This window comes from Pholcus phalangioides, unplaced genomic scaffold, assembly GCF_987345545.1.
Source record: "Pholcus phalangioides strain wild (caught in Gottingen) unplaced genomic scaffold, Ppha-v1.0 ptg000039l_1, whole genome shotgun sequence".
Taxonomy (NCBI): Eukaryota; Metazoa; Arthropoda; class Arachnida; order Araneae; family Pholcidae; genus Pholcus; species Pholcus phalangioides.
Genome location: NW_028301625.1, coordinates 28,620,127 through 28,639,064, shown reverse-complemented (window position 1 = coordinate 28,639,064; position 18,938 = coordinate 28,620,127). Strand labels below are relative to the sequence as shown.

Genomic DNA, 18,938 nt, shown 5'->3' with positions numbered 1-18,938 from the left:
GAAACTTTGTTTTGGTAAATAAAACAAATTATTGCAACACTTTTTGTTGATGAGGGGCTGCTTCTTACGCAATTAAATCATCGACTTTCATGAGAACCCTAGTCTACCTGCAGTCAAGAAGCAAATATAGTAATTATTTAACAACTCAAGTTTCCATAAAATTGGTTGAAATTGCATTTTTTTTCAAAACATTGAAACTATCCTTTTTTTTCCATTCCAGAAAATATGCTATTCGTCATTGCTGGAAGATTACTGCATCCAAAAAGATACCAAAGTATTGCTTCTAAAAACCAAAAAGTGAAAATGTCATTCTCCCTCATATTGGACCAATCCAGTTGATGAAATTTTAGTCAGAAAACAATTGAAAAACTTAACTGCCAGCTATAAAAGATCAAATCTTTTCTTTCATTCCATGGCTAAAAGAAGTCGATGCAGCTCTGCAGATGTGGTCACAACTTAATGAACAGGATGAGTCCCCTATATGTGGGACTCATCACGGTGTATTTAATTCTTTGGAGAGACATAGCTTGTGCCATGTCACCCTTTAAGGATGGCCGTGAAATTAAATCCGATTCGTTTTATTTTAGAGGTATTTCAGATCGAAATGGGCACATTCATTTTGATTCGCATGAAGATTCCGAAGAAACTACTATGAAAACTGTCATTGCTCCGGTCTTAAGGGATGTCAAAAATGAGCATACCAGCCCTCCTCTACATAACCCCATAAAAGAAATAATACATTCAGAAAGCAACAGAACAGAAAAAAGTGGAAAAAATGAAGGATTGGTGAGATTATTGTACTCACTTCAAAATTTTCAAAATCGATCGATAAAAAATCCTTCGAAAAGTGCTATTGATTCACAAAAGTACACTGAAAGAACTGTTTCTGGCGAATTACGTAATAATAAAATAGGTGCCTACAATATTTCTAATTTTTTGAAAGTAAGACCATCCTTCCATCAAGATCCCGAAACATATCTTAACAATGTGAGTTCTAAATCGGTCGAAAATTATTTCAATTTCAATGCATCATCAAATAATTCCCTCTCTAACGAAACTGAAGAGAGTCATTACGAGGACAACATTTACTTGGAAAATGAACCTGAAGGTCAAGAGAGTCAAAGTAAACTCGATAATACTCGGAAAGCATTGGAAATACAAAATCTTTCTGAATTGGCATCGCAAAAGTTATTAATAGCTAATCCGATCAATGATTCAGTTTTGGAACAATTGAACTTTTCTTTTGAAAGTACTACCACTAACTCTCACTTCGCAATGGATAGAAATCAAAAACATAACTTTGTTTCCCAATCCACAGTTTGTACAAGCTGTATTGAAATAAGTACCGATATTGTTACAGAGGCTTCGCTACAGCACCTTCAAAATGCTCCCGTTCAACCAGAAACAGTAACAAATATTAAACTGAACTTTTCATTCAATAGCAGTATTGATAACTTGGTTGGAAGCACTAATCCTGTTGTAGAAATTAACGAGACGATAAGCGATCAAATTTTGGCGTATTCTCATTCGAACATCAATGATCATAGAATAAGTCTTTCGGAATATTCTTATGAACAAAATGATACTTCATCCTCAAGCCTGGATATCAATAGCCGTCTTCTCTGGCCAAACTCACGCGACAATGTTAATGAGAATCGAAACTCACCGAATTCAAACTGGAATCCATCTAGTGTTTCGTCAGAATTTGTTACAAGACGAGGAAAAATGTCAGATGGCGTTAACTCAAGCAACCAGCCACATAACATAAAAAAACAGTATATGAAGGAATATTTTAACCCTGATTATGATCCCATGTCATTCAGACATGCAAACAGAGAATACTCAATACCCGAATTTCAACCAGGAGCAATTCAACATTATCTGGAACCTTTCCGTAGATTACCAGTGATGGAGGAGAAGACGCAGCCTAATCTCTACGCAGGTGATAGGCATCCTCAGAATATTCCAAGGTCTGGCTTCGGAGTTCGAACTAAATATACAACAACTGCCGTACCAACTGCAGCAAGTACATTTTTCCCCTTCAGGTAACTAACTCTCTTTGCAAAGTATTATTCATTTCCCATCATCTGATTGCATGTAACTCTGTAATAACTATTCGAAACTAAATCGCAACCAAATTAACTTCTACAGCAATATCAAGTTGACTAACGAAGTTATAAAAATTCTTGAAGACAAAAGACTCGATGATCATCTTGAAGAAGGAAGACATATAATAATTTGTGGTGTTCTCTTTTTCTACGTCCGAGTATAGATTTATTGATCTAGTTCAGTGGTTCTTTACCGGGAGTGTGGCAAATCATTCTTGGGGGTGTAAGATAGAACAAAAAATATGTTAACTTATTATTCAGGAAAATTGAAATGATGATAAAAGTTTAATTTTTTGATTCTCAAAAAATATGAATCACATCGATCTTCTGATACCTCATCTTCTAACTTTCGCTTACATGAATGTGTGACATGAAATTCGCGTTGCGAAAGTTTATTTTTCGATTAGCGATCGTACTTATTTTTCATTTCGATTGAGAAAAAATACAATTAATGTCTAAAATATTTTGCGGTTTGTTTACATTTGTACCTCGTGTTATCAGCATGGTGGGCTTAGATTTGATACTGTCGTGAGCATGACTCGAGACAAACGTCAAAATTTTAATCAAATGTCAAACAAATGTTTATACATTGTTGTTCCGGCTGTATCGATAAATAAAGAATTCATTGAATCTTTTTTTTTCTCTCCAAAAATAGTAACTTTTTTTTAGTTCCACGTTCTTGAATTAATTTTTTTAAAAAAACAAGAAGCCAAAATTAAATATTAAACATTGTCGAAAAGGGAATTAAATAACTAAAAAAATTTATAATAATGTGGAATGCAAGAATTTTTTGCCGAAATCTGCCCTCAGGGCTATTACAACGGCTTACTAAAGGCCAGGCTTACTAATGTCAATGAGAATAAATTCTCAAAGGCCAACAAAGTTGGAAAAATCCGCAATTATTTGAGAAAAATTTTATAATTTTTTGTACGTTAAGAGGAGGCCGGTAAATAAGCGAACTTTGGAATGACTGATGTCGTCTCGGAGTTAAGATAAATTTATAACTCCGAAAAGAGATGAGTTGTAAAATGTCGTCACAACCCCACGAGGGTTAGTGAGCTGAATTGAGATTTATTTGCCAGCCCGTGGCACAATTTTTAATGACCACTCTACTGGTCTTAGAAGCGGGCCACTACGGACTAGACTAACATAACAAGACTAACCCTCGTGGGTTAGTCTTGTTATGAAGCAGAAATATCGCAAGAGTGAAGAAAGCCGGAGAGACTGGTCCTCTGCTATTGGTCCAATTCGGTGAAGCCCTGGGATTGACTGGTTCTTTCTCTACTGCGTAGGATGACCTGTAAAAAAACTTAGTAAAGATAGATCCTAGATGGCAGAGTTAAAGTTAAAAAATTAGACAAAATGTAAGTTAAAATAAAATAAAAAGGGTTTTTTTTAAGAGTTTTAGAATTTTTTTGAAGAATATTTTTCAGTTTTTTGAAAGTGGATAGTAGAAAATGGAAGATAAGATAGAATTCTGTTGTAGAATTCTAAGATAGGCCTAGGCCTCGAGTCCATGTCTCCGATAATTTTTCAGCACAGCTTGTGAAGTCACGCAAAAGGTTGAGAGAAATACCGTCCATTATGGAGTCTTCGGCCATGAGTGAGACTATTGAACGGAGATCAGCAACTGCTTTCCTTGTAAGTTCACAAAAGTTCTTTGGGCGACTCGGCGTCCTTGATTGGGGGACGGAAGTTGGCTCTGCCGGTGACGGAGTCTCGACCCGAGGTGGTTCCGCAAGACAGTGTGGCGGGGGTTACCGTAGGTCTGGCCGCATGGGAACTTTTCTTTTCTTCAATGTATTTTCTGAATTTCAGAGTGACTGATCTTGGAAGAGATGTTGCTTTAAAAGATGTTGCTGTGGTCGGTTTACTCGGAGTAAAAGTTTGCGACGAGATGTTGGTAGCCGTGGCTTTACGCCGAGTCGTCTTGTTTTTGTTGCCGTGAAGTACTTTGAGATACTCTGGGCATTTCTTGTAGTTTGCTGGGCGCCAGACAGAACGCAGGTCGGAGCGTCCTTTCCCCGCACCTTCCCGGCTCGTGAATGTCCGTACATTTTATGCATCTATATTCGTTGACGCAGGATTTGGCAAAGTGCGATAAAAGAAGACATCGACGGCGTTGGAATGCGTGGAAATTTCTGATGAATTTTTCGACCGAAATTTCAAGATGGTGAAGGCTAGTCTAAGTGAAGAATACCAAAGTTGTGATCTGATTTTGGAAGAGTGAGTAACTCTCCAAGCTTTGATCTTGGTTTTTCTAAAGACCTCGATATTTTTTATGTTGAAGCCCAGATTTTCCAGGGCAAGCTGAATGTCCGGGATCGAGGTACTGTTCTCTAGGCCTCTCAGAAGAACCGAGAAAAAGTCTGATCTCTTCTCTTTTGGCTCGGAGAGAAGTTGAGCGTTGCGTAGCCATTTTTCAGCTGCATTGAAATCTGTGGAAGATTGAAAAGAAATTTCAATGTTCTTGCCTCTGAGCCTAACCGTGGTAAAGTTGCTTATCTGTGTTAAATTATTTTCCGTAGCTAGCAACGAGAAGAGTGTGATTTTCTGTCGAGTCTCTGGTTGGTCAGTGAGAGCGTTTTGTCCAATGATAGTCGAGAACTCATTTCCCGATGTATCTGGGATTTCTTCTATGATTCCCGATGCATTATGGGTCTCCTGTCTCGAGTCGTCCTGGATGGAATCAATGATTTCTATTGGTTGATTCTTGTCAGCGATTACCTCTGCCGTTAAAACAGGAGGGATTGAAGCTGCTATATATAATGCCTCGGAAAATAATTTTTCCGGATTTTGAGATCTGGAAAGAGAAGAGGGGGGGGGGGTAGAAATTTCCTCTGCAGCCTTGGTGGTTTTTTCTCCGGAATTAAGGTACACCATGAGTCTTTTAGATTTCGGAGAGAGAGCTAGGCCAAGAGGTGCTTTCTTGCCATCAGCATGATTTTTTAGGATGTAAATCAGAGTTAGACCTAGGGCAGGCATCCGTTGATGTATCCTAGAGCTTTGGGTCTGCAATGATGGTATCCAGAAATGTTGCCATTGATTTCATGTCCTGACGAAGTGCTTCCTGGTGGGAGATGAAGCCAGCTTCGGTGTTTGTGATCAGCAGGTCCCAGTCAAAACCATTGGAAGTCAGGGAGTGATGGTGTAAAAAACAGAAGCCTTCTTTGGGAGGGGTCTTTTCGGGGTTCGGGATCCTTTAGCTGGAGCTTTCTTCAACCTTGCCATGTCGGTAGCGGCTCGGGTAATTTGGCACCTGAAAAGAGAAAATTCCGCTCAAAAAACCCTGAAAAAGCAAATACTTACGCCTTCTCCCTGCTTGAGTCGCACTGCCTCGTCGGGATTGGTCTGTTGAGCGAGTCTGTTTTCCCCATTGGCCGAAGTTGTTCCTAAGGGCTCTGTATAGTGCTCAACCTCATCATTTTTAAAATGGGAAACCAAGCACTATTGCTCTTCATCTTCTTTTCCTTTCTGTTGAAGCAGTTCTTGTGCTTTTGAATTTCGATTACTTCTCTAAAAATACGTGGAAAACAGGGGCGTAGACATAAATTTCGTTCGGGGAGGGAACCACTTTCATTTCGGGGGGACCAAAGTGATAGAACAATAGATTTGGCCATCTTTTTCCCTTTTTTCTATCAATTTCTCACATTTTGGGGGACCAGACCCCCTCCCCGCTACGCCCTTGGTGGAAAATATCTCACGTCGTTGGATAGCACTTGGGTGTTCGCGAAGAGAATTTGGTGATCCTTGGTCAGGGCATGCTCTGCTACGGCTGACTTGTCAACCTGACACAGTCTACAATTTCGTTCGTGCTCGATTAATCTGGTCAATATCGATCTTTTGTGGTGCGTCGAGAGATATTTGTGGTCGTGAGATATTTTCCACGTATTTTTAGAAAAGCAATCGAAATTCAAAAGCACATGAACTGCTTCAACAGAAAGGAAGATCAACAGTGCTTGGTTTCCTATTTTAAAATGATGAGGTTGAAATCCAAGCATTATCCAGAGCCCTTAGGAACAACTTCGGCCAATGGGGACAACAGACCAATCCCGACGAGACAGTGCACTCATGCGAACTAAACGTCGAAAGACAAAAACTGTACTTCACGTCGACCAAAAAACCCGAAAACTTTTAAATTTAATTCTAATTTACACGATGGCCATGAAAGCCTTTTTTGTTTCTGATAGAAAATGTATTATCCAATAGGGTGCGGGAAGATGAGTCATATTGCACTGGGGGGCAGGATGGAAAAAGGTTAAGAACCACTGCTCTAATTATTCATAGTAGCATAAATATAAAGTTCGGTTCCAACTATATCCAGATCTTTTCTGAATTTATATGTTTCTCTGTAAAAAATATCTCCTAGCACTTTCAAGAAAATGTTTTGAAACGACTTAATGTCAATGTACATTGGAAATTATTATTGCGACTTTCAGAATCCCCCAATAAAATCAGATTGCATCTTAGAGTATAAATAGCAACATATAGAGATAACTATATATATATCATGGGTTTTTCATTCTGTTCTTTTCTAGGCTGGAAGACACGTCATTGCAGTATCCCCGTAAACAGCCAACGGTTACTGCAGCACCAGAAACGATGTTTCTCACAAGTACACGACGTATCGACGCTGATAATCATGACCAAGAAAATACAGAAGAAGCAAACGAAGATGATTATTATATCGACTTTCATGAAACCTCTCTTACCATGGAAACACTGGCATACTTTTTGATCGGTACTTGCTGCGGACTAAGCATTCTCTGCTTATGCATAGTAGTAATTGCGCTGAGATGCCGTCGAACTCTCGTGCGCAGGAGAATGAAGAGACAGTTCCGAAGAAAGCTTTGTTATGCGAACAGTGGTCATAAACCCCTGTCCTCTCTATGGCAGCATCAGTTCCTAAACCACATCAGCCAACAAGATAGCAAACGAAACAACAGTTCGTTTTCTAGTAGCAATTCATGCAACTGCCGTTGCGTAACTTGGTCTTTGGGAGCCAGAAACTTGGATACTCAACCTATTTGCCCTAATCGAAGCAGCGTGTATCTCTGCGGAAGAAAAAGACTACCTTTTGGAGCTGCCTCTACGTTGCAGTACGAGTCGATGCTGGGCCGGAGACGGCAAACATCTCCTATGCTGAGAAGCGAACAACCATCGAAACCAGAAAGCTCGAATGAGAATGATTCTTTAGATGGTGAATCTGGCACTGAACCCACGACTAGCATGTGCCCGAAACAATGTACCTGTATCCGACCACCATGGGTGTTGCATAGAACACAATCATACAGTGCATGTTCTGCGAATAGGACACCTAGTGTTAAAAACTGCGTGAGAGGTTCCTCAGAAATCGGGATGGAATTTCGACGTTTTAACAGAAATTGTCCCCCTCCAGTTTCTGGAATGAATTATTTAGACAGGGCTGATGGAGTAGTATATTGGTCATCAAATGAAGAAAGACTAATATAGAAATTAATGTACAAAAATATTTTTTGTGGAAATTGACAACGCAAGCGTTTCAAAAAATCGTTTAACAGGCTCAGAATACATGATTTTTTTTCAAAGAATACCGTGTGTAAAATAACTTTTTTAAAAAAAGTATGAGCATGTGAATTTTAGTAAAAATTTAAATGCCAGAAAGAAAACATTCAATGAATATTTCTATCACATTTTTGGTCGAAAATCACCTCGGATTAAAAATTTTCAGACATTACCATATCAATTTTACAGGGTGTTCAGTAAGTGCTAGCACTGCCTTTATCTCATCAACTGTCCGTCGTAGAGAATTTTAAATTGAAATCACACCTCTACGACGGATGTCTTTACATGTCTCTCAAAGTGTATGGGCGCACATTTTTAACCTGCATTGTTCTTTAAATATTGAACCATTCACAGAACTTTTTGTGACCGCACATTCTATAATACTTATACATATTGCTGTTTTTGCTTTCACACCTTCATCTGAAATATTTTCATATTCTGAGTCACTACTCTCCAAATAATCCTCACTTCCTGGTATATAATCTTCATCATCACTACTGTAACCATCCATGACAAAAAATAAATAATTCAAGCAAAAATAAAATGTGCACTCACACAAACGGTAGTCAAATCTCTAATTGCACTCTGAAATGCAATTTTATTCACACCCCACTCATTTTGCCCTCTAGCAGTGTAATAGAATCAAGGTCATTACTGACCTCACAACCAGAACGTGTTATTTAAAAATTGCATACCATCGAATAATCAGGTTTATTAAAGGAGCGACATATGGGGCATAACATTCTGGTCGCTAAATATCTAAATGAGAGGACGTATGCTGTGTATGTCCTCGGAGTTACTATAATCTTAATACCAATGATAACTCAACAGTTCCGAAGAGTTTATATAGTGCTTCTAATTATTCATTGTCTTGGACAATGGTGTATATCCAGGATTTAATCTTTTATTTTTCCTCTCCAGAGGGTGTTTTTTCTGTTTTTTGTCAATGAAAAAAACCACCATTATCTCGACTCAAGGGTGAGAGGGATTTTCCTCCATTCCTTGCATACACTGGTGGTTTTGAAAACAAGAACTTCAAAAGAAACAATTTTTTGCCACACATAGAATCAAAGACTGTGACATAATAAGAAAGTATTTCTCAAATCTTTACAAATTTGAGACTTTATTCCATAAAGAAATAATGTATCCAGTATCAAATGAGAAATTAACTGTACACTTTTTACAAAAAATATTATTGGCAATGACAAAATACAAAATTGAACATCACAAATGATTCACAAGTGTTGTTATGAAATTAATTTCATATGTGAAATGGCATTTTATGCCTAAATAAGGCATCTCAACAAGACACATAATGTTGGCTCATCCCAAGAATTTTATTATTAACATAATAAATTTTTATGTTAATGCTCAAAAATATTTAAATAATAGTTTGTTAATAAATTATTTGTAAATAAAGTTTTTCTGCTCCAATAATTAATGATTTCAGACACAAACACAACATTCAATGGAATTTGAAGAACATAATGAAAATTGGAGGAACATTGGACATATTTTTTTTAATAAGGTTCACCGTGGTAAGTGGAGCCGCTTTCTTTCTATAGTGCAAATTCAACGTATATAACACCTACCGTCAATAAAACGTCTTGAAAATTTGGCAGCAGGTTTTTTGAGTCATGCTTTATTTAGGGCTAATGTTTTAAATTTATTTTCTGCATTATCCCCTTTTCAAGATAAATTTTATATTCTAATTCTTGTTCCATTGTTTTAATTCTTGTTCTCATTCCTTGGGGGGGGGGGGGAGGACAAGAGAAACTTGAGACTGATTGTGCTTAAAATTATTCATAAAATGACTATTTATAAATGAGAGAAGCGTTAACAAAGGGGAAAAATTCATTTCAATCATAAAAACCCAAGCCTTTTATTATTACTGAATGCAAAGCTAATTAACAGCCTTAGTATGCAGAAAATTTAATGTTTATTAACAACAACTTTGATATGCAGAAAACTCACATGTAATAATACCTCCCATAAATATTAACTAACATTATATGAGGCAAATGAGAAGGGTAATGTGAATTTTTCCATACTATCAAACTTGAGAGGTGAAGGAAATGACAGTACTTCATCTCTTCTAATCATACTTTTTGTCTTGAATGTTGGACCATTAAAAGATAGATGTAGTACAGATTCTTCTTCCAAATTTTGCTTCCCAACAAGTATTAAGATCGGTCAGTTGCCCAACAAACATCTTTATAGACTTTTTATTTGTGAGGTAGACAAGAACCCAGTCACCAACCTTTGCTTCTAGAATGGTTTCCAACAATATATCTATGAAGTTTAGTTGTTCCTCTGTTTGTTGACACTCATCTTTTAGGTCTATAGAAGCAGCTAGTGCTGACTCAGGAGATTTCTATCCCTTTCTTCAATTGCATACCACAGTTGATAAAGCCAATGCAAGTAGGTACGAGGTCAGTGTATATTTATTTGTTCAAATTACCCCAACACAGGAAAAATGGGGGCAAGTGTAACCCACGTAATTCCTACTCCCCCTGAAGAAATATCATAATTATATTAAAATGGCAGATTAAATAATAAGAAAGGAAGAACTTGACAGCAAAATATCGATATTAGATCAATTCAAACTTTCAGAAGTACAGTAATACCCCAAGTTATGAGAACTCCGAGTTACACAATTTTTTGAAAAAAATTAACATTTCTTAAATTGAAGCATAATCACAGGATAAATGCCTAATCGGTAGCAATTATTAAGTTATACTTAAGAGTAAGAACTGTTTGGTTAATCAGAACAGTATATCTACTAAATTATGCTGATTTTTGAGTCTACAGTATAAGCTGGGAAAGTGGTTAAAAATGAGAACTTTGCCATGATTTTTTAGAAATATTATTCTAAGGCTTAGTGTGGTGGTGTGGCACCTGCCAGTTTTGCAGACTGGTCACAATTTTATATCTGTCTGAAGTTCAACCTTATTGCCAGCCTTAAAAAATTCATTGACATTCATCAATATAACTCTTCAGGTCTGCAACTCTTAATTAATTTCAACTCACGAATGAAAGGTTTTTTTTCTTGTCTCCAAAATCAAGGTTTTATGAAAAACAATTGAAGCATGCTACACGTATGATGTTTGTTTGCACAGATTTCAGGAAATATGGACCTGATTGTGGGTCCCAATGCAACTTAGATTTTATAAAGCCATCATTATAAAAACAACTTTTTGCTTTTTATTTAGTACATTGGGCAGGAATAACTGCATTTTTAATTGTAATTTTTACCAAAAGATCTGTTTTTCCTAAATTTTGGTCTCAATAAAATAGCATTTACTCATAGGCGGAGATTGACTTGGAAGTCTGGGGGGGGGCACGATGATGATGATGTCGTCAGCTCATATATACATTAGATCAGTCGACTCCACCTTTGATGCTGGGGGGGGGGGGGGGCAATGCCCCCCATGCCCCCGTATCTCCGCCCATGCATTTACTGCAGCGGTTCTCAACCTTTTTTGACTTGAAGAGCCCTTTTTAGTGAAAAAATTCTATGGTGGAGCTTCGTGAAAATTTTTTTTAGTTATTGATCAAAAAGTTACTCAGATTTGTTTTTACTATTTAAAAAATATTTTCTATTTTTTTTTATTTACTGGGTTTTTATTTTCCTCGAGTGGCCGCAGAGCCCCTGGAGAGTGCACAAGGAGTCCCAAGGGCTCCACAGAACACCACTTGAGAACCGCTGATTTACTGTATATGCCTTTGTATGCAAAATCATACCCAACTTATGCTGTTATCGTCAGTCTTGCCTATAGCATAACTTCAAAAAGAGTTACTGTAGTTAAAATGTAAAAGGCGCAAGTAGCAACAAGATCACAAACCTAACTTTTTCATATTAAGTCTCCTTGCAATCTTTTTAGAGCAGCTAGTGCACCAAGCTAATTTACTGAAACACAGAGCAAGTACGAAAGAAAAATTCCACAAGATACCATTCCCAGAAGCTAACTGAATTTTACAAAACGCGTGTGGTTCACTTTTCAACTTCAACTTACAATCAACTTACTTTCAATTTCAACTTACCTCACAGTGAACCTTATTTAAAAAAGCAAACTTTTTAAGATTTTTTAAATAAAAATGATGAAAAAGAAATTTTAAAGTCACACAATTCATTATGTTGATGGAATAATCACAAATGTGAATGTGTGTGCACTAGTTTCTCTGCAGATATTATAATTGTACATGCACACTGCATGGCAGAAGAAAAAAGTCACAGTGAAAATCAAAGTATATAAATACTGAATTGTGTGGGAAGCATAGGTTGTTCATTTTGAAAATTTCCATAATTGGGAAATGTCCAGTAGGTCATTACATTTTGGAAAAATGTTGGAATTTTGGAAATTTGGTAAACTACTGCGCATAAAGGAAAATAAGTGATAAAAAATAATAATTCTGAATTATTGTGATCTTGAAATCTTTAAAAACATTTGGCAATACTGAACCATCACAAGAGCTGACTATGTTTGGTAGTGAAAAAAAGATAAATTCAACTCAAAAAACAGATGAGAGCCAAGAAAAAAAGACTAGTTTGCCAGGTAACAATAAAATAGGACTTCAGAGCAATGAAAAGAATCACATAATCTGATGATTCCAGATTTACTCTCTTCCAGTATAATCACATTAGAGCTAGAAGGAAAGCACATAAAGCATTGGACCCTTCATGTGCTGTATTCACAATGCAAGCCTTAGGAAGTATTGTTATGATCTATAGCTTTGTTTCTGTTTGACTGGAGTAGACTCTGCAATACTATATAGCAAACAAAATGAAGTTAGCCAAGTATCTCAACACAGTTACTGACCATCTTATTAAATAAATAAACTTTCTCTTCTCTGAAAGCTGTGACATATTTCAATATGACAATGACACAACACATCAATCTCACAAGCTGTGAGAAAACTTAGTTTAAAAAGAGTTGTTACTAATTAGTTTAATTAGTTCATTTGGATCACTTGATTGGTCACCACAAAATTCCAAACTAAATCCAACTAAGAACTAATGGAAACACAAGCTGCATATCAAAAGCATTACGGAACTTATCAGAGAGGAATAAGTAAAGACATAAGAATCTTATGAATAAAACTTGAAAATCTCTTACAAAAAATAGGGGATGGGATATTGCATAACCTTAAAGAAACAATGTCAAAGTGTTAGAGTATGATATTTTTGGTTAAAAGGCAGTGCATGTATCTGAGCAAAAAATAACTCAAAATAAACTTGCTCACTCATGTGAAAAATATATATTTGACTTGAAAAACCAAGGCTGTGAGGGAATAATTGGCTTTCGAACAAATATACTTACCACTAAAGGTGTTTTATTAAATTCAATTATTTATTTATGAATAAAAAAGATTGACATAGCAGTATATCGATATGAGTGTGGGTACATATCTGAATACATTGACGAATGTGTAATAATTTATCTTCTCTTAGATCACCAAAGACTGGTACTGTACTGGCTTCCAAAAGTTAAGCATGCAGGCAGCTTATATAATATAGCGACACACACACCACTTAAATTATATCTCTCTGGATTGAATGGTTAGTGGAACACAAATATGTGGTACTCAGGTATAGTCCCTTTGTGTGGAGCCTTTGATGCACAGTACTGGGGGATATTGTGTTACCAAGTGGCACTGCAAATACGTAACGCTCCATTAAAAAAGAAAGTAACAGTTGTAATAGACCACAGAAGTAACAATTGTGGAGGTAGCTTGATGCTTCCACTTGGTTACTATAGCAATATACTGATTATGGAAACCATTCCAAACAAGTCAAGCAGCTGTCCAGAGACCTGCGTCCGATCAACCAGGGGTAGCTCTTGGACCAGGTGCCACTCTAGAGGTGGTGCCAAAAAAAAGCTTTGTCGACCAAAAAAACGTGGGTGGGGGAGCCAAAAATAGGTCACGATCGGCATACTGCTATGGAAGCCAAATGGAATCAACAAGCAATCTTCACAACTGTTACATCCATGGTTGTAGCATCACTTAGTGAAACAATATCTGCCAGTATTGTGCGCCGAAGGCTCTACGTGAAGGGCCTGTACCATGGCCCCCACATCCTGTAGCGGGGCCCCTAGGCTGGGACTTTTAACGGGCCCTTTCTGTAGTTAATTTATAGCATGAAAAACTTTGCACGTTTTTTGAATGCAAAATCACAATTACTATGCACCAGTGGACCCATCTCATTACTAGTCTTCATCAATAAATAGGTCAAGTATGATGTGCAGTCATGATTCACGCAGATAAAAAAAAAATGAACATTAAACTGAAAATATATATATTCTCTTCTTGAAAACTTTACATTATAGGCCTATCTTCATGCCAATTTGATATTGGCACTAAGACACACTTGAACATAGCATCAAAAAGTTTTAAACAACTGAAAATATCTTTTATAAAAAAAAACTGAAATGGTAAAAAAGAAAACTATTCCAACATAAAATAATTTGCAAGCTTAATTCAGTAATCAAATTGGAAAGAATACTATGGGTTTCAATAAAATTCTGTCAACACCATTGAGATTATTGCATTTAATCATGAAAACCGTAAACGTGAAATAGCGGTATCGTGAATTCAGGGTTTACTGTATAATTTCGTGAAATAAAAAAAATTATATTTTTGTTTTAATCTTTTTAAAAACTATTCTCATAAAAATTAAAAAAAAATACAATTTCTCTCTCCTTAAAGTTTTTATCTGCATCCTTGTAAAATCTTTCTCTAATTATAAAAAAAAACTGAAATCAAATAAACTCCCTTGATAATGATAAACCAAAATAACTAATCCAGGAATGTTTCATAAAGATAAGTTAAAAAATCTATCATAAAAAATAAGAAACAAGACTATTTTTCGTAACTATCATGAAACAAAACAAATGTGGTACATTTGCATATAACATGAAATCAAAATATTATTTTATCAGTTCTTTGTAGCATCCATCACAGACACGGACAGGTTTCTTAGATGATGCAACTTCAGCAGTTTTTGCAGAGCACTCATGACAAAATATTTTCCCACAATTTCTACAATGATGCTGAATAAATATAAAACATGAATAAATTATTTTATTTCAATCAAATAAAAAACTATTTGCCATTGACTTATAAAAAAATAATAAAAAAATTGAGGCAATATCCTTAGAAACACAAATCTGCTTAAACAGTATGGAGTAAAATAATAGGACAGTTTCAGTTTTTTCTGCATTGTCAAAACCTTTACTAAAAAAGTCAATCTTTGTTCTAAACAACATACTAAATGCTATGCTTATGTTTAATGACGTTATATACCGTATTTTAACATGAATAAGAAACTACCTGATTCTTTGGCTTAAATTTTGGAAAAACATTTTCATCAAATCAAAGATATTGAATATATTTTTATTTTAAGATTTGAAATTTTTTTTTTTTTTTATTCATTCATAGAAATCATTAAATTCCTCATTACATTCTCATCTGACACATAATAATCATTAACTCATTCATTATCATCATCAAAGTCATTCTCATCACAAATTGCATCATCCTCAGTACCATTGATGTTATTACATTTCTCTTGTATGTACTAATATGTTAAATCGTTAGCACAAAGTATGTTATGTCATACTATCTATATCCACTTATCATTTGCTGCTGTCTCTTTATGCGTGTGCTGTTGGTTGATAAATGCCTGGCATTTGGCAATGCAAGTTATGAAGATTTAAGTTTTAAGGAATTGTGTGTTTGTGAGAGAGAGTAATTTGTTAATTATCTATAACACTATCCATATATAAGAACCAGCCCCTATACATTTGGGACCCAATTTTTTGATAAAAGGGATTCCTTACACATGTTATAATACAATACTTCATATAATATGCCTAAATATTGGGAAAAAAGGTATCCAATAGTTTGGGGTAACACAGAAAGTTCATATTTATACACGGAAAGTAAATTAAATTTCCTTTCTAATTATAAAAACTTTTAATAACACCATTTTTTCAAGTGACATTGTGGCGGTAGAAAGAAGGGGGGTCGATGATGTTGACAAATATATTGAAATCTCTCCGCGAACATAATAAAATATTAACTCATTAACTATAATAACTTATAAAAAAATAATAAAATAAACAATTAATACGATGAAGACAAAAAAATGGTAATGGTAATCGAGAACATACAAGCGAGCTCTGCTGGCCGTGTCAGCCACACAGTTTCATGTATATCACTGTCTGGTTCAATTATGCAGGACATTCGGCTCTCTGGGCCGAAACATGCTCTTTACTAATAATACACTGGATCCCCACAACATTACTTGATAAATGCACTGAATGTCATAGAACAGACTTTCAAACTTATTACCCTCATCCTCCTCACTTTTCAGAGAAAACAGTTCCCATCTCTCCCTGAAAAGCCAACCCACAGAATCCTTTTTACATCAGTCTACCGCACCTCCTCCCTCTCAAGGAGCATTATTAATCACTTTGGGAAACACAGCTTTATAGTAAAAAATTTGTTTTAAACTCTCTTATCACTTATTTATAAAACTTTGTAATGTTACTAAAAAACGCCAAGCATATTTGCATTTGAAGGTACATGGTGATCAAGATTTAACTACAGTAGAATCGCACTAATCTGAATTAATTGGAACTAATGAAATTGTTGATGTCTAGTGAAATGGTAAACCTAATCATCATGTTACATTGTTTCAGTTGAGGGCCACAGTAATTGATTCTATAAAATGCTTTTACATACACAATTTCATGTTCTAAAAATGATTAACCAGAACATCTAAAATTTTCAATCATTATTAATTTGATAATTTTTGTCGCACCATTGTCATTTTCTGTACGCAAGAGCTAATTAAGACTGACAGTTTATTGCCAATTTTGAATGGCTGCACTTGACATTTTGGCTTTTTTTCATAATCACTGAGAGGTTGGTGCACTAGCCCCTGTGTGTGGCACCCCTACAGTAGCAGTCTTTTTCTGTGGTCATGTTGTCACCATTTCTGTTGTACCTCCACATCACAAAATTTTCTGACAAGGACAAAATCAGGTATCAAACTCGCGACACCCCTAAAAATCCTTTGGTACTTTAAGCAAGTATCTTATCAACCTGGACTATTACACCCTCAATTATTATCATCTATTGTAAAGTACATTATCCTTGACAAAGTGCTTTACTTCAATATCATAATAGCAGGAAAAAAAACTTGAACAGTTTCCTGGTTCTTCTTGTGCATTTACTTTTCATCCTTTTTGAATAAATCATTGAATTTAAGCTAATGTAAAAAAACTTGCTCGTTAAAAGCTGCAGAATTGCTATACAAATAGCTTTGTGTAAAAAAACCACATTAATTTGCTTGTTATTTCCAGACTGTCATTGGAAGTGATTTTGTTGTAATCATGTCCAACTGCATCAAAAGTTTAAAAGTAATTCACCCCAAAAATATTGGGGTATTTGCAAGTTTGTACTATATATACACTGTGTATTGTACTAAGAATATAGTTGTAATATACACTGTTAAGTACTGAAAATAGTCAACAAAAAAATTTCAATTAATTTAAACTCAATAACTATCTACAGATTAATTATACCTTGCGAACTGTTACAGTGAACACTCTACCACATGTTGTACAATGAGTGACTTCAGCATCATCTGCCCATTTACGACCAAGATGCCTCTCCATTTCCATCTATAAAATTGAAATTCCTTTTACAATAAAATCCATTACGATCAAGAACAATTATTAGTCTCTGGCAGACAATTCAAATACAAACACAAAGGCCACAACAGAAAAATTGCTCAACGAAATGGCTGAAAAAACATGCCCATAAAAAATATAGATGTAAAATATAACTAAAATACAGCAACTCAACAAAAAAGCATATATCTGAAAAATAATAATAATACATTGCCCACAAAAAAGATTATGGTTGTCTTATCTAAGTATGCATAGCTTCTCAATTTATCCCAATATGTTTATCATACATCTTTTTAAACATGTCAATTGTGTTCGAATTCATGACCTCCAGAGGTAAACTATACCATTTATTGACAACCCTATTGGGTAAAAACTCCCTGTGACACCACAACCTGAAGTTGTTGCTTACTAAATGATGCTCCTGTCCTCTTGTCAAAGCACTTGATTGATGGTGTATCATGGGTACTCATGGTCCATCCTAGTGAAAATTTTAACACTTCGATCATATCACACTGACACCTGTGTTCTCCCAATGTAAACATATTCAAGAAATTTAGTCTTTCTGCACAGCTCAAGCTTTGTGTGCGAACAAGAGCATGCGTAGCTCTTCTTTGCACCCCCAACTAAGTTTATGTACCTCTGTAGGTATGATTTCCAAAAGCTCCCGGTATACTCTAATCCAGGACAAACTAAGCCTCAGAAAAGGAAAAAACTGACTTAAAAAGGAATGTGAAGAGTCCTTTTAAGAAATGAAAACCGAACAAAGTTCATAAAATCTAAGCCGCTCATCAATGAGAATTCTCGAATTGGTGATTCTAGTCGCATCCAGGGTAGTAATAACATTCAACTCATAAAGTGAAAAATGGGTTGTTCGAACCAAAATGAGTGACCATGCACCAATCCACACTGAAGATCATGCTCCATTCATTAGCACATGCTGCAATCATATTCAAGTTTGTCTGGAGCATCTCCCTATAGCTTGGATTCCGGACTACTCCGATTAGCTTCACGTCATCTGTAAATTTGCTAACAACCCCATCTGAGTCTGATCAAATCTGTCTGCCCTGATCAAGTTTATCTATAAGAAGTGAGAAAAAGTATGGGCTCAAAGACACTTCCTTGAGAGACTCCACTTTTCACACCTGTCTAATCAGAAAATTCCTCGTTCACCATAACCTCTTTGTGACCTATCTCTCAACCACACACGATTTTATCCAATTCAACAAGTTTCCCCAATCTCATGTAAATGCTTCAAGAGTTTGCCATTCCAGGAACTGGAAATTCCAGCGTTCAATCGCGATCTCAAAATTGTACGTCTAAAGGCAAACCAGGGCGAAAACGTGGTTAATCCAGTGTTTTCGACATCGTCTTTCTTCATTATCGCTAAAAAAATAAATTTGCACAATATACACAATTTTTTTCAGTGATTTATCTCTTGCACTTATATTTTCAAACTATTTCAATTTTTTTTTCTTTTTATACCACAATAATTTTTTTAAGGAAATGATAAATCAATTTTAAGTACCATAATTATGTTTGTTAGGTAATGGTAATAATTAATTGATTTTGTTCTTTTTTAACTGAT

General features: G+C 35.6%; 2 protein-coding genes across 2 annotated transcripts in view; one reads left to right on the top strand and one right to left on the bottom strand.

Annotated features, from left to right (window-relative positions):
- The first annotated feature begins 304 nt into the window (after window positions 1-304).
- Window positions 305-7,681, top strand: LOC149065793 (uncharacterized). The gene is made up of 2 exons (XM_089253925.1): window positions 305-2,045; window positions 6,647-7,681. Exons 1-2 carry the CDS (start codon window positions 430-432, stop codon window positions 7,578-7,580), a joined length of 2,550 nt encoding a protein of 849 aa, XP_089110051.1. The 5' UTR covers window positions 305-429; the 3' UTR covers window positions 7,581-7,681.
- Window positions 7,682-13,935: 6,254 nt separating this feature from the next.
- Window positions 13,936-18,938, bottom strand: part of LOC149065791 (uncharacterized) — a 141,059-nt gene continuing 136,056 nt past the window's right edge. Inside the window, exons 28-29 of the mRNA XM_089253924.1 lie at window positions 17,246-17,344; window positions 13,936-14,704 (exon numbers count right to left, since the gene is read on the bottom strand). Of these exons, the coding sequence (XP_089110050.1) occupies window positions 14,582-14,704; window positions 17,246-17,344 (222 nt within the window). The 3' untranslated portion in view covers window positions 13,936-14,581. The remainder of the gene's footprint in view (window positions 14,705-17,245; window positions 17,345-18,938) is intronic.

Excerpts from the sequence above, each read along its gene's own strand:
- LOC149065793 (XM_089253925.1), top strand. The coding sequence starts at position 430 with ATGCAGCTCTGCAGATGTGGTCACAACTTAATGAACAGGATGAGTCCC. Across the intron at positions 2,046-6,646 it reads AGTACATTTTTCCCCTTCAG|GCTGGAAGACACGTCATTGC; the intron begins GTAACTAACTCT and ends GTTCTTTTCTAG.